Genomic DNA, 19,036 nt, shown 5'->3' on the forward strand with positions numbered 1-19,036 from the left:
GTGATATGATGTGATGTGAAGTACACAGATTGTGTTGTCTCTACGTTACTATGTTATACAACATCAATAACAATTCTTCCTCCCTCGTGCTTACTTAGAGTACACTACACTACAGTCTACATCACACAAAAACGAAAGGAAGAAAGAGAAAAGAAGTGACAATAAATCAATATAAAATCGTGTAAACATGCAAATAAGTTACATCATATCCTCATCCTCGTCATCTCTCTCCAAAGCCGGCCAAACATCCACACTCTCAGCATCCTCCCTCCCTAGACACTTCAAAACGTCTCGGAAAATGGCTTCGCTATTCACAGCGGCTACATCACCTGCTTCTGCAAAATGATCAGGTAGTGGAGGAGCTAGAACGATCTTCCGTTCTTTTAAGGATGCAGGGAGACTTGGTGGGATGGAGGGAGTGGACTTGACGTAGAACGCGCTGGATAGTTCTTTGAGCTGTGAACCCGAGAGAGTGTGGAAGTGAGAGAGTACGGCGTCTAGGTATGGACATAAGAGTGATTCGGGATCTGGAGAATCTTCTCCTTCTGAGTTTGTCGAAGAAGAAATAGGAAGCTGCGTTGAGACATATAGAATAGCTATTAAAAAATGATTAGTATAATTCCCTAACGAGAAACGAGAAAACATACTCTTCCCACGAGGACAAGATAACGTCCCCTCTCCGTTGACCAAGACGTTCACCGGGTTTGATGCTTTACCAGATGGTAACTCTCCTGGGAGGAAGACCAACAAAGCGGCATCAACAGGTCGAGTTTGGTCTTTATCATCTGTACCCTCCGCTTTTGTCTCAACAGGCTCTTCTGTGTTCTCGTCTGTCGATGAGGTAGACTGCGCCGTAGGAGGCCTAGCTATCGAACCGTGGACGAGTGCTATGCAATATGCATGCCTCTCTACAGTCCGTACATCTCCTTTCCCGGCTTCACTGTCTATCCCGAGCTTAGGTAGGAACTGTGCTGAGGAGATAATCACGTCTGCAGTGAGCTCGTCTGGTATTTCAGATAGCCTAAGCTTGAAATTCTTCGTTCCGTCGGGTTCTGACGACGAGCCCTGCTTGGTCTCTACGGAAATTTCTCGTCCGAGGATGTACGTTCCACCAGAAACGGCACAAACTCTGTTCACTCATGTCAGCAAACGAGAAAGTTACGAGTGGTATCAGAGGCCATGTACCTGCAGAATCCTTGGGCCAACTCCCCAAGACCTCCGTATTGTCCCACCAAGAATGGAGAAGGACCATATCGACCAGCAGACCGGAGATATTGTTTTATTCGTTGCAATGCAGGAAGTGTAGGATCTAGAAACCGATTATTCAGCTACAGCCACCGAAGAGCTAGTCACTTATGGCATACCAGATGCGGTCTTGCAAAGTGCAAGCGCATATGTCAACGATGAGGCGAGCTGCTTGCCCAGAGAGAATACTTCCTCCAGAAATGTGAAGAACGGCATAGATTCCTTTCCCTGTAATTCCGGAGAGCCTTCAAAGTCTCCACTAGCGAACGTAAGGAAGCGCATGAGACGTCGTTTGTCCATAAGAGATAGTTCCTTAGACTTGAATATCTCTTCTTTGCTTCCTGGTACGCTCTTAAATTCGCCTCCTGAATACATAGATATCGACTCAAGGAGCTTGAAACCACCGTATCTCGCCACTCCAGATTGTATTAATGCAGAGATGAGGGGTCCAAGTGAGGGGATTATTGAAGGTGATAGCGATATAGAGTAATCTCTCGAGGGAGAAGGGAGCTCGCCACGAAGTGACGCCGACGAGTAACTCGTATTCCGAGGCTGTTCAATAGTACTCGCGGAAGCCATGCATTGCTTAAGCTCGTTACAGCTCAGACATGCTTCATCTGCACCGTAATATTCATTACTGTCAACATGCGCCACTTTCAGACCGGCTTTGGCGAGTGCACTGTACATCCGGAGGTCAGCTGAAATAGAAGATTATATTAAAGTCACTAGTATCACACGTACGCTGCGGTGAGTGATTCCGTGAGACCTGTCCCAAGGATAGCGACGTCAAAATGCGTGTCAGAGTCCATTCGGTGGTATAAGTATAAGTACGAAGTAGTAAGAAGTCAAGAGCAGAACAAGACCAAGCAGCAGCCATACGGACCTGATATACCGGAGAAGGCCACATCACGTGATCCTAAGACTAATACCAAATTGTATGCGCTCAGTAATACTTTGCCATCTGTCGTCCATCGCTATTCCTCTTCTCCTTTTCAACACACTCTCGCGGCTTCTCTAGATATGGCGAAGAAGGACAAGAAGAAAGACAAGAAGAATAAAGTAGCTGACGACGAGGTCGAGGAGGTCGAGGAGGTCGAGGAGGTCGAGGAGGTCGAGGAGGTCGAGGAGGTCGAGGAGGTCGAGGAGGTCGAGGAGGTCGAGGAGGTCGAGGAGGTCGAAGAGGTCAACGACGTCAACAGCGGAGAACCTGCGGAAGACAATGTAGTTGAGGCCAAGTCGGCCGAAGTTGCAGTAGCGATGGTGGAGGATGAATTCGACGATGACTATGGCAAAAAGAAGAAAAACAAGAAGAAGAAGGGTGGTCCCCAGAAGGACATCGAGCCAGCGCCAGTGGAGGTCAAGGAACCTGAGGAGAACGGCGCTGCACCACCTGCTAAAGCTGATGATGACGAGGAAAGCGACGGCGCTGCCGCTGCGGGAGGCAAACAAGACAAGAAGAAGAAAAAGAAGAAAAAGGCGGGCGCCGCAAAGAAAGAAGAACAGCCGCCTCCAGTCGAGGAGGCGAAGGTAGAGGAGAAGCAACCCGAATCAGCCGAAGCTGCAGCACCCGCAAGGGCGGAGGACGATGAGGAAAGCGAAGCCGAAGCTGCTGGTGGCAAATCCGACAAGAAAAAGAAGAAGAAAAAGAAGGCGAAGAAGGACGATGAACTGGCAGCGGCAGCTCCAAAGAAGAAGACTGGAGGGCTCGGTGCGTTGAAAGCAAGGATGGAGGAGATGAAACGCCTGGAAGAAGAAGCCAAGAGGATAGAAGAGGAAGAAAGGAGGAGAATAGAGGAGGAAGAGAAAAGACGGGAGGAAGAGGAAAGGCGGAAAGAAGAGGAGAAGTTGAGGAAGAAGGCCCGAGAAAAGGTGGATAGTTCATGCATCAGATATTCGTCCATTCAATACTTACTGTTTCATAGGAAAAGAGGGAGCTTGCGAAGAAGGAGGGCCGATACCTCACACCAAAACAAAAGGAGGAGCAACGACGAGCCGAGCTGCGTAAACAAGCTCTCCTCGCATCGGGTGTACAAGTCGAAGGTCTTCAAGGTGGCGAAACAGACAGGCTCAAGAAAGTTGTATACGGGAACAAGAAGAAGAAACCGACCGCGAAGAAGGACGATGATGATAAGTCGTCAACTCAAGCTCTTACGCCAGAAGTTCAGTCTCCCGCAGTTACAACTGAGGAGCTTCCAGCTCCTGAACCCGCTTCAGCCGCTGCGTCGCCGACAGTCGATGCAAAGGACGATTGGGATGCAGAGAGTGAACAAGAGAAGCCGGAAACTCCTGATGCTGCCGCCGATGATGTCAAGAGTGATTGGGACGCTAGCAGTTCGGATGAAGAGAAAACCAAACCGTCAAAAACAACCGCGAAGCCTGCAGCTAAAGGTGAATGATTTCCTTCTTATTATACTTTTCTCTATACTGAATCACTTTCAGCGAACGGTAGTGCTCCTCCCTCTAAAGAACCTACTCCCAAAAATGTTGCATCAGCAAAGACGACCATGCCCTCGGCTTCAGCACAGAAGCCTGCACCGCAAAAGTCGCCAGAGGAATCAGAATCCGAATCTGAGGAAGAATCCTCGGAGGAAGATTCTAGCGAAGATTCTGAAGATGAGTCTAGCGAGGAGGAAGGCATGACGAGAACTCAGCGTCTTGCCATGCAGAAGAAGGCCGAAGCCGTCGAGAGAAAAGCCAAGGCGCATGAAGCGGCCTTAGCGGCACAGAGCAAGGACAATCTGCGAAGTCCCATCTGTTGTATTCTTGGTCATGTCGATACCGGCAAGACCAAATTGCTCGACAAGGTATGGCATTATAAACTCTGTGAAACGTGAAGTCTCTAACTTTTCCTCAGATCCGTCAAACCAATGTACAAGAAGGCGAAGCAGGTGGTATCACTCAGCAGATTGGTGCTACCTATTTCCCTGTCGATGCCATTAAGACGAAGACAACTGTCATTAACAAGGTATGCCCATCACTTTTGCACGGCATTCATGGAGAAACTCACTAATTATGGTACTCTCCAGGATGGAAGCCAAGAATACAAAATCCCCGGTTTACTCGTTATCGATACTCCCGGACACGAATCTTTCACGAATTTGCGTTCCCGTGGCAGCTCGTTGTGTAACATCGCTATTCTGGTTGTCGATATCATGGTGCGCCGTGCCACGTTTTAAGCAGAACTTCGGTACTTATTTTATCGATAGCACGGTCTTGAACAACAAACTCTGGAATCTCTGCGATTACTAAGGGATAGAAAGACTCCTTTCATTGTGGCTTTGAATAAGGTATGATCCAGATTTGCTTAGGAACGATTGAATCCAGCTGATTGTGGATTTATGGATAGATTGACCGACTGTATGGTTGGCAAGCGACACCAGACAATGCCTTCCGTGACTCATTAGCGAAGCAGAAGCCTGCGGTTCAACGAGAATTCGCTGATCGCGTGCAAAAGACGATCCTGGCCTTCGCTGAACAGGGTCTTAACTCCGTGTTATACTACGAAAACAAGAACTTCGCACGGAACGTGTCACTAGTCCCTACTTCTGCTGTTACAGGAGAGGGCGTCCCCGATATGATTATGCTGCTCGTTAATCTGACGCAACAGCGCATGAGTGACCGGTTAATGTACCTGTCGGAGCTGGAGTGTACCGTTCTCGAAGTCAAGGTCATCGAGGGGCTGGGAACGACGATTGATGTTGTCTTGTCAAATGGTATTTTACATGAAGGGGATAAGATAGTTGTTTGTGGTCTTAATGGTCCTATCGTAACACAAATACGAGCTCTGCTAACGCCACAACCACTACGCGAACTGCGGATCAAGGTAAACCTACTGTTCTTCCGCGTTGACATGCAAACCTAACTCGCACCTATAGTCACAATACGTACATCATAAAGAGGTCAAGGCAGCACTTGGTGTCAAGATCGCAGCTCCTGATCTGGACGGAGCTGTTGCTGGTTCTCGTTTACTAGTTGTCGGCCCGGATGATGACGAGGAAGATCTCAAAGAGGAAGTCATGGGCGACCTCACCACGCTTCTCAACTCCGTTGATAAATCTGGAAGGGGCGTTTGTGTTCAAGCGAGTACCCTCGGTTCGCTTGAGGCACTGTTGGACTTCCTCAAGGTTAGCAAGATTCCAGTATCCGGAATCAACATCGGTCCGGTACACAAGAGGGACGTGATGCGATGTGCGACGGTTCTTGAGAAAGCGAAAGAACTGGCTTGTATCCTTTGCTTTGATGTACCTGTCGACAAGGATGCGGATAGGTTAGCTGAGGAACTTGGCATCAAGTTATTCAAAGGTACACTGATCCCACTTTCTCATTTATACTGTCGAGTCTAATCTAGTTAACAGCGGATATCATCTATCACCTCTTCGATGCATTCACTGCTTACAACGCGGAGATCACGGAAGCGAAACGCCGAGACGCAGCTCCTCAAGCTGTTTGGCCATGCAGGCTGAAGACTATTGCGTGCTTCGCCAAGCGTGATCCAATCATTCTTGGTGTCGACATTCTAGACGGTTCGCTAAGGGTTGGGACACCGTTATGTGTCGTTAAATTAGATCCGGAAACTCAGAAGAAAGAAATAATAGACCTGGGAAAGATGTCTGTACCATCTTCACTTTCATCTGGGACGATAGAAACTAACTTTTTCGTAATTCTTCTTTCAGTACTTCCTTGGAGATTAACCACAAGGCCATGGATGTAAGCATTACTCTCCTACTTTATTCAGACTCATTACTAACGAGAGGCGATAGGTCGTCAAGAAGTCGCAGGCTGGTGGAGGTGTCGCAGTGAAGATCGAGCACGCAGTATACCAATCCGCCAAAATGTTCGGTCGACACTTTGACGAGAAGGACGAAATCATTAGTCACATTACCCGTGCAAGCATAGACGTTCTTAAGGTACATCGAACCTTCATTCTGTTTTCACTCGTCTGTTCTCGCTTTGCTGAGCTGGTTACTGACGTCCTTGTACAGTCAACATTCAAAACTGACGTTACGACTGAAGAATGGCTCCTTATCAAAGGTTTGAAGCCAGTAAGTCGTCTATTCCCAGTACTAGTACACTTGAGAGAATTACATCTGATTCACTTCTGCCTTTGCAGAGACTTGGTATACCATAAAGGATCGGAATTCCCACATCCTGTGCACGCCGTGTATCAAGGTTTCAATCTGCCTGCCTGTCTACCATCTGTTTGTTGTTGTCTTACTGCAATGTACAATGCTTTGCACTCTGTATCAATTCACTCTTTGCATACCTCGCATTCGCACTTGGATTTGTGGCTGTTTCCTAAGCCGAAAATTATCGGTTGTCTGAGGGCTCCGTATTCCGCGGACAGAATGCTGGAGAAACTTACAGAACAAGCCAATGTCTGAAAGGCATCTCTCACAAGGCTTCTAAATTGATAAGTCCATGATTATTCCGTACCAATGTATTCGTTTCGTTAGTCATACAAATGACTTAAAGAATACATAAATTGAGCAAATATGCTCATAATTCTCATATTTGTCTACTATCCTATACTTTCTTCCTTTCTTCATTGCGGCAAGACAGAAAATACTGATTAGTGGAAGTAATTTGAAGCATATGGTTTGACAAGCATCCACGCTTCGTCAAGCGCCTTGACCACCTCATTGGCTACAAAAGACGAATCACTTGATGAAAGTTCTCGCGCAACCCAGAGTACATAAACTTACGAAGAGGCCCCTTCTCAAGGTCAATAAGATTCTAGAAGCGCAGAACGTATATTGACATGAATGAGCTTGACTTGGATTGAAAAGTTTTTACGTACCTGCTCAATATGCTTAAGACTCGAAGCCCCAATCAAGATCGCATCTCCATGCTCCCTCTTCATGAGACTATGATGTGATACCCAGCGAAGCGCGACTTCGGCCATCGTCAACCCTGCTTTATCAGACGCGTTCTTGATGATTTCAAGTGCCTTGAAGTGTGGTTCATTCCAGTACCTTCGACAACATATTTCAGTCCAATTCGAAGTTGAAAGAGGGAAGTTTTGTTGTATGAGTACCTTTTCCTGTATCCCTGTCCTTGCATCTTGCTGGGATCAAACCGTGCTCCGTCTTCAACTGCATCATCGGGCTTCATGTAACGTCCCGTGAAGAATCCTCCGCCAACTTATTCAATGGAGTGTTTCAGCATTTGTTAGGACCTGTGAATATAGATCCGGACTCACGAGGGTTGAACTCATAGAAGCTTATACCAAACTTTCTCAGACAAGGAAACAATTCGGGCTCTGCACCACTACAATAATAAACGTGATGTCAGATTGAACACAACCATTATCTTAGGAAAATACTGACCGATGGATTGCATTGTATAAGCCTTGGTAGGCGGTCGGCTGAATATATCCCCTTTCTCTGCATATAGTCACAATTTCGGCGACTTCCCAGCTAATCGCAACCCTTTATCAAATTAGCTCCTCACAGCGAAGAAAATAACTCACGAGGTATAATTACTGATCCCAAAGCGTTTAAAATGCCTATATTCATCTACAGTCAATAAATCGTTGCGGAGGTTGTGCTTGAAGGTTCACCCTTCTCTGTACAGCTCATCTACAGCCTTCAAGGTCACGTCATAAGGAGTCGTTCTGTCCGGTGCATGCAGATACCACATGTCAATCTTGCTACAATAGACAACCATCGTCAATGAAATGGACTCGTAGTTGAAGGGGTATAAGGAAGTTACTCTGTATTCAGTGCCTTGAGCTGGATTTGGAGATACTTCCGTAGATCCTGCAATTAATAACGTCCTAGTCAGTCAAAGGTTTAACACTTTGTCAAATACCTCATCCTTACCTCAGGTCTGTGCGAAATAAGTACCATGTCGTCTCGCGGAGGACCCGTATACGACTAACAATGCGAGTTTATATAGAGGAGGCCAACGGATTATCTTCAATGACACGCACCGTTGTTGGGTAAAGTTTTGTATCCATTACGAGTCCACGATTCTGCCAATTGATCTTGCCAAGGTATTCCTCACTTGTTCCGCCACCATAAAATCGAGCAGTATCAACCTAAGTGGACAATAAATGTTGAGCTTACAAATTTCTCTAAATGCTACATAGCGGAAATAACCTCATAGTGGCCATGCTTTTGGAAGACGTCTAATATTGCCTCGACGTCTTTTAGATCGTGTACCCGGGCCTGCTCTTTCCCAGCCTCGCCAAAAGTCATGGCCCCCTTCACAAAGAAATTAAATCAGCATCTAGCTAAGCAAAATAGAGCATGAGAACTGACCATGACAATGTTCAACGCACTCTTCTGCTTGGTAGTCATCTTGAACTGTGATTATAGACGTGAGGTGAAGGAGCTGCAGACTGTGGGTGCTATTGCACCGTTCAGTCTCTATTTATAATTTCACAGACGCAATCATTGTCGGCGTCTTTGATAAAATCGGCATGCCATGACGAAGGTCTCCGGCACGACTCTATGTGTGAACTTGGTACGCTATGGTAATTTTGAGTCAGCACGTCCGCTCTACACCGTTAGTCTGAAGTCATGCAAGTTTGCAGTTGAGCTTTGTTCACGGCAATTCGGAATGGTAATCCGAAATAAACTGTGCCTGACCGAATACAAATAAAATTTCGCACGGTTTTTGGAAATTTGACTCCAAGCTTTATCTGTCGTTCTGACTATCTCTTGCCTCCATCATCTTTCAACGATGTCGGACACTCGTTCTCAAATTTCGAAGTCAGACGCTGAAAATGCGTCGTCAATCGACTCTGACGAGCTGCAATTGGTAAAGAACATGACTGGGACGGACTCTGCCGGGCGGACTTCATGCAGGGATGGGTTTACTGAAGGCTGTTAAATCGAACTGGTAACGTCCGATTTTTAGTGGCTACACTGGCTTTATGGCTGCGGGTATCCGGTTGTAATGGCACTGCTTCTTGTTTTCCCCTGCTGGATGTATGTAGCACATCTGGCTTTGTGAGCACAGCAGTTCCTTGCACTGGGTTGAGATTATACCGCTAGAACCTGATCAGTGCTCAGACCTGCGTAGGGAAGCCCCCAGTGTCGTCGACTTACTAACCCCCTCTTTAGGGGGCACTTCTAGCATTACTGACTGTACTTTTCTTCCCTATAAAATTAGCAAAAACTCGGTTACAAGCAGGTCAGTTATCCCCTATCAATTTATTTTTACTTTGATTGATTGATTTCTAGCAATTGCATCGTACATGGCATCAAATCGAGAGCTTCGCCGCAAGTTTCTGCGCGTTGAATTTTATTGGTGGTGTCCGGTATGCGCGAAATTTCCAACCTGACTATATGCGCACTACTTATTAAATATGTAGTTCTGCCTTCTTCTTGGGTTTGCTTGCTGGTGGTCCTGCCGCTATTTGGTATGTGTTGCTATCAAGGTACGGCACAAGAAGGCTTTTTAAGATATGTCAGGTCTTCCTATATCATCACGATTGTCTTCATGTGGATCACTGCGGCCGTCCTAGCGGAGATCTGCTCTGCCTTGCCCCTTAGCGGTTCTATCTACATCTGGGCTGCTGAGAGCGCTGGTCCGAAGTATGCACGGTTCTTCGGCTTCATCGTAGCCTGGTGGTCTTGTACGGCATGGATGACGTTCTCCGCCGGAAATTGTCAGGTACATGATTTCAATCCACATTGCACTAACTCGCTAAATAATGAGGTATTGTACGTACAGACAACAGCCAACTACATAGTTTCCTTGTTCGCGGTATACGAAGTAGATTTCCCCGGCGGGACCTTCAATGACAACATTAAATGGCGCGCATTCATTTGGGCTCTCTCTGAGGTGCTATTGGTTCTTTCTATCGCAATCAATTATTTGCCGCCGAGATTGTACTCCGCCGTCTTCAAGATTTCCGTCGGTATTATGATGTTAGATTTCTTCCTCTGCCTCATCTGGTTACCCATTGGAGTCTCGAATACATATGGTTTCCGGACCGCGAAAGAAGCTTTCACGACAACCTGTATGCTTTGAATGAATTCCCCAATCTTTTCTTGTCGCTCACTTAGGATTTTTATTTAGATAACGGAACTGGTGCTCCTGCAGGATGGAATTGGATCTTGTCATTGTGAGTGCAGAATATCTTATGATAGACCAAATCTAAGCTTTCTCCAGTTTATTTACTGCTGGAACACTGACGGGTTTTGACGCGTCTGGCCATATTGCGGAAGAGACAAAGAATGCCAAGTACGTCTCCGAAGTGTTATCTGAGTATTATATTTTCTGACTTGATTCGCAGAGTTGTTGCAGCTCGTGGTATTTTCAGCAGCGCAGTGGCAACTGGAATTTGCGGCTTCATCACAGTGATTTTATTCCTGTTTTGCACGCCAGACCTGGATACATTGTTTGCCTTGGAAGCTCCGCAGCCATTCGTACAGATTTATGCTATGGCTCTCGGCAAGGGAGGCGCTGTGGTTATGACAGTCATTGCGGCGATTGGTCTCATCATGGTTTGTCTCAATATTTTAGCACTGCCAACGCTGCTCAGACTATGCCGTTTAATCAGAATACAAGCATTGCAGTCGTTGCTGCATCTCGTCTCATCTTCGCCGTAGCACGAGACGGTGTTCTCCCCTTCTCAGGCTGGATCAGTCAAGTTACTTCCGAAGGGCAACCTCGCAACGCAGTCACAGTCATGTTCGTCTTCGGCGCTGCCCTCCTATGCACGATCCTCCCCAGCCAAGTCGCATTCACATCTCTCGTCTCCGCCGGTGGCATCCCCACGATCGCAGCATACGGTCTAATCGGTCTTCTCCGTCTCACAATGACGTCAAACCACTTCAAAGCGTCTTACTACTACCTCGGTCGCTTCAGGAAACCCTTCTACCTCGCCACAGCGCTATTCAACGCACTCGTTTTCTCAGTCATGATTTCGCCGTTCTTCTTCCCAGTTGACGCCCAGACGTTCAATTTCGTACGTTTCTTTGTTCCCTCTTCGCAGCACTTCTCGTGAAGTGTCTTATTGAGGTCTTTTTTCTATTAGGCTTGCGTGATCTTCGGCGCTGCTACAATCTTCGGGATTCTGAGCTACATCCTCACACCAGAAGACAAGTGGCTTCCACGCGAGAAGATACTCCAGGCGCTGCACACCGCAGACGGTGATAGCGATCAAATTGCTGACTAGGGTCCAGAAGACCTTTGACCAGAAGGCCCTAAATGAAGAGAAGGCGTTAATAGGCGTATGCGGGAAGTTCAGTGCCAGCCGAGTTGCGCATTGACCAAAGTCCGGAGTCCGGAGTTTACGAATTTCAAATACCGAAACAGTGTTTATTCCCTTTTACTATATTTTTCTTCTTGATTCATCTGCACGCACTTGATATGGGTAAAATACGGTGCTATTAGATGAAATATACGTTGTTCTGGCTCGGAAGTAACGAAACTCCAAGTGTCAAAAGTGAAAGTCTATATCAATAAGGCTCTAGACCGATTAACCCCTGACAAGCTCCTTCTACATCGACAATCTGATATTCACATCAAGAATCCCAATTTACGGGTCAGCGTGAGTCATTTATAAATTAGAAGTCCCATGCGAAATCGAACATTGAGTCGGTATGGGACGCGATGCAATGCGATAGAATATGAGTAAGAGAGATTGAATAAGTATCCACAATGATGAACGGACGAAATAGACGGAGAGGTCGTACGTACCTCCTTCGGGGCCGCAACACTTAGAACTACTGGATGTTCTTTCCCCACGAGTACTTCGTCCTGCACAATCAGTCAGCCCTTTGGCCATCTTCTGGACTAGACCAAAACAAAAGACCGACCTCTATTCGAATCCCGATGTCATGGAAGTGTTTAGGGAAGAGCGGAGAAGGCGGGACATATATTCCTGATGAAATTGTAGGCAGAAACACGGACAATAGGCGTTATGAACTCTGTAGAGAAGAAAATGTGTAGAGATGATGAGATAGACTGACCTGGCTCAATAGTCACAACCATCCCGGATACAAGGCTAATCGTCAATTCGTTAATCTCACAGTGCCACAGGTGACGAAAACTAGGACCTCACGGAGCGTTACGGTCAAAATATTTCGATTCATGTAAATCTATGTATTATTTGTTACACTGTAAGACTGTCACGGTACACAACGACGGAACACATTAAACGCACCGATGCCAATGGGGTGACTCAAATAATGAGGATATAACACACGCTCGAGGTCACCCACGGATAAGCGGAACCCAATTTGGTTGAGCTCAGTCCGAAGGAGTGTACACGATAGTCGATGTAATGCGTCGAGGCTAACGTCTGCGGCTTCGGTACACTGCAAAACTAGAGCCTTCTGTGCAGAGAGGACTGCGGCGTACAGGTCGCGCTGCGGTTCGGTGAAGCTTCCGTTCGCAGGATACGTTCGCGCTAAACAGTATTCAGACGTAGCTTCCAAAACGAAAGTGAAAAAGGCGAACTAATGTCGGATGCATAACCACTAAGAACACTGTTAGTATGCAGAATGTACTTAGTTCTGAAAGCGAGGAGGCGTACTTGTATTCACCACCAGCGTCTATGAGGACCATCTCGCCATCGCGAACAATTTGGTCATTTGCGGTGTAATGAATGATCAACGCGTTTGCTCTGCTCGCAATCGTCAATTTATCATTGCGAAAAACAAAAACTACAGTACTTACCCGGATGCGACTACGGGTACGTACGCAGGTCGCTGCGCGCCGTTTAGCGCACAAATATACTCAAAATGCGCTGCAAGAGCAGCCTCTGACATTCCAGGTTTAGTGAAGCGCATAGTCTAGCAGCGCGATGCTTCAATATTTCTTCGTCTACATACACGAGAGTAGTCACCTTGGCATGCGCCCTCCCACTAATCTGGGCGGCCTCCTTCATGACGCGCTGCTCTGCTTCGCTCTTGATAGCACGCATCTTTCCAAGCCCTTCCGCCAAGTTCTTACGCTTCGAACTTGATAACGCGTTGATTATACCGTCATACTCGTTCCGCGATCCACTAGGCGAAGATAGATAGTTTAGAATAGACTTCTGTTGGCGCCCTCGCTTCGAGGAGTTGGCGCTGTCGGCGTATACGTAAGGGTAGCACGAAGACATGGACTTCAGGTATGAAGGGAAGTCATCAATAGACAGAACGTCGTCTGCGCCGAAGATTTTCGCAACCATATCGAAGTCAGTTCGCGAGCCTTCCCACTTTTCCTTCGCAGGATCCTTTCCTCGACAAAAGAGCGTCATCTTGCATCCTGACGAAGTGTTTTCTTCGACGTTATGACTATTAGCCTAGATAAGAAGAGAGGAACAGAAGATTCGCGTACCGAGAATCACTGCGGACTCAGGCTCCTGGAATCCGGTCAGATACCATAAATTGGATGCCTGACGAAATTTGTAGCTTGTCAAAGCCTTAGTGAGTGCCGGAAAGAATATTGAAGGCAGCTCACAAAATTTCTAAATGTACAAGTCAGCAAAAGAAATAAAGCGAGTTCTGCATTAACTCTCACCTCCACTCATGTATTGTACGTTCGCCGCAACAGCAACTACCATGCTCGATTCCGGCAGCTTCTCCATAAGCCGCGCTCTCCGCGACCTATACTCAGCCAACGTGAAACCGGGGGTCACTTCATTTTTCTTAACTATCTAGAACAATCTGTTAGCAGGAATTCCTTTGGCAAATGAACTGTTTCCGACCAAGATTCGGATGTGAAAGATAGTATGGCTGGCCGAAAGGCGATGGCTTCGTGAAGCTCGGAGTGTTTAGCTGGGATGCATAGCCTCTCCTTCTGATTGTACTTTCGAGTAGTGGACGAGAAATAGAAGTAAACCCCGCTCGCTTGAGCAGGACAGACATAAGTAACGAAAGAAAAGTGCTTGCACACAAGACTTTCCCTTTGTGCTGGCGGAACAATCATGTGACCTCAAATTGCTTTGTACAGTTTCTCAGTATTTCCATATTCTTTAAAACATTCATTAAAATTACAAAAACATTATTCCAACTGAATAGGCTTAATTATTAAGTTAGTAATACTAGTCTCCTTACTTCTAGCTTGAGAAGTATGTAAACCTGAGTCAACAGAAGCTTTTCATTAAAATTAATTTTCTTTTCATGTCTCTTCTAGCTTAAAATAAATTTATTTAAGTAGGATACAACATTCTTATAATTCTACTAACTCCCTCTTACTTTTATTAAGCAACCATCCTTCTCAACAACTTAACAAATAATGACTTCTTTACCTCAACATAATAACTTTTTCAAAACAGTTCTAAATTTTAATAATACTGAATTAAAACATTCTCAAGAAGAAAACTTATTTAAACCTCTTTCTACCTCAAAACTTATTAAATATTCTATAAAATTAGGTTTAAGTGGATGGATTATAAAGTATGTTTACTTTATTTTTCAAATTATATTTAAATATTTAAATATTTATTTTATAGAGAAGAAATTAATTCTACATTTAATAAAAGTACATTCTTAACAGAAAATTCCAAAGTAAGTATAAACTAATTGTCTCAATTATTGTAAATTATTTTAATTAATTGTTTAATTAGAAAGTAAAGAAAACCTTTTTATTTTTAAATTTAAATACTAAACTAACTTTTAGACAAAGTTACATTCTATGACTCTAAGGAGTCAGACTAAAAATAAACAAAGTGTTAGTACTAAAGTTTTATTAATTAATAACTAATCTTTCTAAAAGTCTTTTACATTTTATTTTATTTTATTTGTCTGGCACCTCTGTGACGTTATGTCACACGTGACCATGTGACTATTGTGCTATGCTTTGGTGACGATCGTGACGCGTGACGTTGCGACTCGTGACGTCGTTACTGATGACAATGTGACATGTGACATAGCTGCTGGGGAAGACAGGTTGCACGACGACGATGCGTGACAGTGTCACAAATGGTAACACGGTCACCGTTGTGACACAGCGCGTGACACTGTAGCAAATATTAAAGTATGTTGTCATTTTTATAATAATAATATTAAAATTAAAATTATTAATTCTTTAAAAAATTGAATTTATAGAACAAAAAGAGGAAAGTCTCTACAGATGATTATAGAATTATTAAAAAGAATAAGAGGATGTAAAAAGGGAAAAATACTTTCTTTTATTATAAAAACTCTTTTTTCTTTTTTTTTAAAAAATTGGAAAAAATGACTGAATCTTTTTTACTTTTATGTCTTTACTCAATCTTAGTTTGTAAAAATGTACTTTTATTTTTTTGAAAGTTGTCAGTAATTGTACTATATTATTTAAAACATGATTGTCTAGTTTCAAAATACATAACAGTTAGAAAGAATTTGTATTTATAATTAACTACAAACACTTTCTAATAAAACTACTATACATTGTTATGAATACTCCTTCTGAATAAATTTAGCAATTGTTTGTAACTGAATGTTTGACGTCCCCTCATAGATTGCTCCCTAGATACAGATATTAGTTCAGTGTAAAGATAACAGGAGACAAACTTGTATAACTCACAATCTTTGAATCTCTCCAGTATTTCTCAATGCCTGTCTCACGTGTGAACCCGACGCCACCCGCCCACTCGATCGCCAACCCGCTTACCTGCTGCGCAACCTGACTTGCCGCCAGCTTCGCCATCGCCGCCTCCTTCGTAAAGCTCTTCCCTTCCTCCTTGCGTCGCGCAGCATTGTACGTCAATAAGCGAGCGCTAGTAATGTCGGTCGCCGCCTGCGCAATCTGGAACGCCATTCCTTGGAAGGTCCCGACTGGTTGCCCGAACTGTTTACGCTCGTACGTATACGGTACGGCTTTGTCGAAGGCGCCTTGAGCGAGGCCGATCATTTGCGCGGCGATGCCTATCCGACCTAGAACATGTATTTAGAAATCGAGAAACCGACTCTGCGCCCAACAAATAACTCTACCTTCGTTCAAACATTCGATCGCAATCTGAGATAGAATATAAGCCTCTGGCTCGGGCCTTGAAGTGCTGCCAAACGCACCTTGTAACCTTGACCTACTCCTCCGATCACGTTCTCCGCTGGCACCTTGAGATCGTCAAAGTTAAGGGTGCAGGTCGAAGATGCGCGTATACCAAGCTTCTGCTCCTTCTTTGCGATCTGTACGCCCATATCCTTCGTTGCAGCAAAACAAGTGATACCTTTGTATCCTTTACTCGGGTCAACCTAGGTGATTTCAGTATGGATTAGCAGCAGCAGAAGATATGTTGGAAAAATAATGCGTACATTGGCGAATATTAAGAAAATCTCCGCTTCGTACGAGTTCGTTATCCACATCTTCGACCCGTTGATAATCCAGTGGTTGCCTTCCTTCTTAGCGCGGGTCTGTAGAGCGAACGCGTCCGACCCTGAGGCTGGCTCCGAGAGACAGAAGGACCCGACCTGATCCACACTTAGATATTACACTGCAAACGTCTATACTGGACGGGGACTTACACTTCCGCTTGATAACATCGGCAAGAACTTCTCCTTCTGCTCTTTGGTGCCATATGTGCGGAATATCGTGTTTACCAGAGTGTTATGTACGTCGCATAACACCGAAACAGACGGGTCGACTTTTGCAAGCTCTTCAATGGATATTATAGCGGATGTGAATGAACATTCGGCACCACCGTACTCTTGAGGTGTTTCTATCGCCATAAGCTAAAGCTTGCGTGAATAAGTTACATGTGTGGAGTCCATTAAGACTGACTCACGCCTTGCTCATATAGGCCTTTGATAATTTCCGGATCCATCATCTCATTCTCGTCCATCTCGCGCACTTTCGGAGCTATAACTTCCGTGGAGAACTTGCGCACTGTAATGCCGTAAATTGTTGTTGCAGTAAGCTATTGTCAACAAACTAACCAGCTTCCTGAAGCATTGCTTCCTCTTCCGTGAAAGTGTCAAGCGAGTTCAATAGTCCTCCCTCTGACCGGCTAATTCGTGTTGACGAGAAACTACGAGCAACATTGGACCTTTCCGTAATGTCAGCAAATAAAGCGGGCATCCCCGGCTGAAATCTCACCTTAAGGTATAAGTCCTTGCATACCTCAGAGGATTTGAAGTGGCGGCCCATGTAGCAGCGCGTAACATTTCCGAAAAGCAATATACGATAATCTAATAGCAGAAATGCAAGACAACGAAGGAGAAGACTTTACTGTCGAGGAAACTCCAGGCGAAGTGGACGTCGACTTCTAACTAGTGGACCCGACCAAGTTCCGGAGGAGAGGACTCTGGCACGTGAGCAAGTCTTTTCACATGTTTTTCAATTGATCGCCGCATTTGGATATCTAGTCCTCTTGCTTTCAATCCACCACCGTCGCTGAACAACCTTGGAGGTGTTGAATATGAAATCACACGACATCCAGCTAGCTAGTCAGCCTATATTTGATATTTGACCGGTAAAATATAATGTCGTAAAGCGAATCCTCGATCTTGGTCTCACCAGCCATATCATGGATACGAAATTCCAGCTCAGACCATTGGCAATTTCAACTCGGCATGACATGGTGGCTGGTACACAGCTTCAGAAACATTATATATCTCCGGTGATTCGGCAACTTAGGTTGCTTTCCTTTGCTTTCGTGCTTGCTTGCTCTCGTGCTCTGGCCGCGTTTTCTTGGTTTATCAATGCTAGACGACTTCTCTCGAAGTGGATCTGGTAGTACTTTGCCATCCCCGTCGGGCTCGAGTTCAGGAAGCAGTTCACCAGTTTCTAGCGATTCATGTTCTCTTTCTCCAGAATCACGACAGAAAGATTTCTGGTTCGAGGATGGGAGCGTTATTCTTCTAGCCGATACTATCGCTTTCAAAGTACATCGTGGTCAACTCGCCCGACATTCGGATGTATTCCGTGACCTATTGTCTATTCCTCAGCCGCAAGACGAGGCAAGTTTCGAAGGTTGCTATATTGTAGAACTACATGACTCGCCGGAAGACCTCTGGTATCTACTGAAGGCGTTATACGACGGACTGTAAGTAAATATGATTGCTCCATCTCGAACATAGCTCAACTGGGTCAAGTTATTTTCGACAGTTGTGCGCGTCTGATTTCGGTTCACTGGCTGCTATATTACGACTTTCATCAAAATATTTCATTGAGCATCTGCGAGAACGCTGCATTAGTCGCTTAATGATTGACTGGCCATGTACTCTGGCGTCCTGGGATTCGCGAGAAGTCGAAGCGACTGATGCACTCGGCCGCTACAGCCCGCGGTCACGATTCGCACATCCGATTCTTGTCATAAATTTCGCTCGCGAGATAGGCCTTTCGAGTCTCCTTCCTTCTGCATTCTACGATCTCTGTCGATACGGACCGTCCAAAATTGTTGCTGGAGTAGTACAACATCGCAACAATGGACCCATCAAGGCCCGACCTGGCGCTACTATTTCGAATACAGCAACGACAACGCGCCTCTCACTAGATGATCTCCGAACAGCATTACTCGGACGCGAACGCGCTCAGCGTATCATCGCATCTTTCATTGAAGAAGAGCTAAGTAATCGTGAGCCTTCATCAGATTGCCATAACCGTGATTCGGCGGGCGATAATGGACGAAGTTGTCGGGAGTCATTCTATTTTATCATGCTTAATCTCCTTCGTGCTGTTGGAGGGCTTTCAAGTGGACGCGATTGTGACCCTTTATTCTCGCTCACTCAAGCGGCTGAGATGATGAATCGCTCGGACTTTTCGGATGGGACAACATTCTGTAGCTTGAAGCTATGTGTAGCATGTAGAACGGAGTTCGCGCAATCGGTGAAGGCTGCACGTGAACGTGTCTGGTTACAAATTCCTTCATGGTTTGGAATGGCAGACTTTACTGGAGCATCTGCAAAACCGTCAACTCCATAGT

The 19,036-nt window shown here is 45.4% G+C and overlaps 7 protein-coding genes across 7 annotated transcripts; 3 read left to right on the forward strand and 4 right to left on the reverse strand.

Moving 5' to 3' along the window:
* Positions 1-198: 198 nt before the first annotated feature.
* Positions 199-2,054, reverse strand: FOMMEDRAFT_90072 (FAD/NAD-binding domain-containing protein; the record flags this gene model as incomplete). Its single annotated transcript, XM_007268023.1, has 5 exons — positions 199-596; positions 648-1,129; positions 1,186-1,309; positions 1,365-1,924; positions 1,987-2,054. 5 exons carry the CDS (start codon positions 2,052-2,054, stop codon positions 199-201), a joined length of 1,632 nt encoding a protein of 543 aa, XP_007268085.1.
* Positions 2,055-2,222: 168 nt separating this feature from the next.
* On the forward strand, positions 2,223-6,513 carry FOMMEDRAFT_21315 (uncharacterized protein). The gene is made up of 13 exons (XM_007268024.1): positions 2,223-3,114; positions 3,168-3,633; positions 3,685-4,049; positions 4,100-4,210; positions 4,272-4,400; positions 4,452-4,532; positions 4,592-5,068; positions 5,121-5,547; positions 5,601-5,853; positions 5,919-5,952; positions 6,006-6,152; positions 6,228-6,287; positions 6,356-6,513. Exons 1-13 carry the CDS (start codon positions 2,266-2,268, stop codon positions 6,371-6,373), a joined length of 3,417 nt encoding a protein of 1,138 aa, XP_007268086.1. The 5' UTR covers positions 2,223-2,265; the 3' UTR covers positions 6,374-6,513.
* A 149-nt stretch (positions 6,514-6,662) lies between these two features.
* FOMMEDRAFT_141615 (Aldo/keto reductase) lies at positions 6,663-8,746 on the reverse strand. The gene is made up of 13 exons (XM_007268025.1): positions 8,508-8,746; positions 8,346-8,450; positions 8,177-8,284; positions 8,067-8,120; positions 7,957-8,003; positions 7,805-7,894; positions 7,715-7,750; positions 7,572-7,661; positions 7,445-7,512; positions 7,280-7,385; positions 7,043-7,217; positions 6,948-6,978; positions 6,663-6,888 (listed from the first exon to the last, which is right to left on the reverse strand). Exons 1-13 carry the CDS (start codon positions 8,544-8,546, stop codon positions 6,815-6,817), a joined length of 1,023 nt encoding a protein of 340 aa, XP_007268087.1. The 5' UTR covers positions 8,547-8,746; the 3' UTR covers positions 6,663-6,814.
* An 869-nt stretch (positions 8,747-9,615) lies between these two features.
* On the forward strand, positions 9,616-11,377 carry FOMMEDRAFT_88919 (amino acid transporter; the record flags this gene model as incomplete). Its single annotated transcript, XM_007268026.1, has 7 exons — positions 9,616-9,867; positions 9,928-10,216; positions 10,276-10,321; positions 10,369-10,440; positions 10,493-10,703; positions 10,760-11,167; positions 11,237-11,377. The coding sequence occupies 7 exons, from the start codon at positions 9,616-9,618 to the stop codon at positions 11,375-11,377; spliced, it is 1,419 nt and encodes a 472-aa protein (XP_007268088.1).
* A 283-nt stretch (positions 11,378-11,660) lies between these two features.
* Positions 11,661-14,057, reverse strand: FOMMEDRAFT_157919 (peptidase M24; the record flags this gene model as incomplete). Its single annotated transcript, XM_007268027.1, has 14 exons — positions 11,661-11,714; positions 11,902-11,961; positions 12,021-12,085; positions 12,174-12,208; positions 12,266-12,302; positions 12,368-12,613; positions 12,664-12,683; positions 12,740-12,829; positions 12,883-12,998; positions 13,052-13,470; positions 13,528-13,601; positions 13,651-13,657; positions 13,711-13,842; positions 13,898-14,057. The coding sequence occupies 14 exons, from the start codon at positions 14,055-14,057 to the stop codon at positions 11,661-11,663; spliced, it is 1,515 nt and encodes a 504-aa protein (XP_007268089.1).
* A 1,509-nt stretch (positions 14,058-15,566) lies between these two features.
* On the reverse strand, positions 15,567-17,276 carry FOMMEDRAFT_135127 (acyl-CoA oxidase; the record flags this gene model as incomplete). Its single annotated transcript, XM_007268028.1, has 9 exons — positions 15,567-15,641; positions 15,700-16,049; positions 16,107-16,131; positions 16,185-16,367; positions 16,428-16,583; positions 16,638-16,844; positions 16,898-16,998; positions 17,049-17,140; positions 17,209-17,276. 9 exons carry the CDS (start codon positions 17,274-17,276, stop codon positions 15,567-15,569), a joined length of 1,257 nt encoding a protein of 418 aa, XP_007268090.1.
* Positions 17,277-17,813: 537 nt separating this feature from the next.
* FOMMEDRAFT_89795 (uncharacterized protein) lies at positions 17,814-19,035 on the forward strand (the record flags this gene model as incomplete). The annotated part of the gene is made up of 2 exons (XM_007268029.1): positions 17,814-18,157; positions 18,207-19,035. 2 exons carry the CDS (start codon positions 17,814-17,816, stop codon positions 19,033-19,035), a joined length of 1,173 nt encoding a protein of 390 aa, XP_007268091.1.
* Position 19,036: the final 1 nt, after the last annotated feature.

The sequence above is a fragment of the Fomitiporia mediterranea genome (genome assembly GCF_000271605.1).
Source record: "Fomitiporia mediterranea MF3/22 unplaced genomic scaffold FOMMEscaffold_8, whole genome shotgun sequence".
NCBI classification, from domain to species: Eukaryota; Fungi; Basidiomycota; class Agaricomycetes; order Hymenochaetales; family Hymenochaetaceae; genus Fomitiporia; species Fomitiporia mediterranea.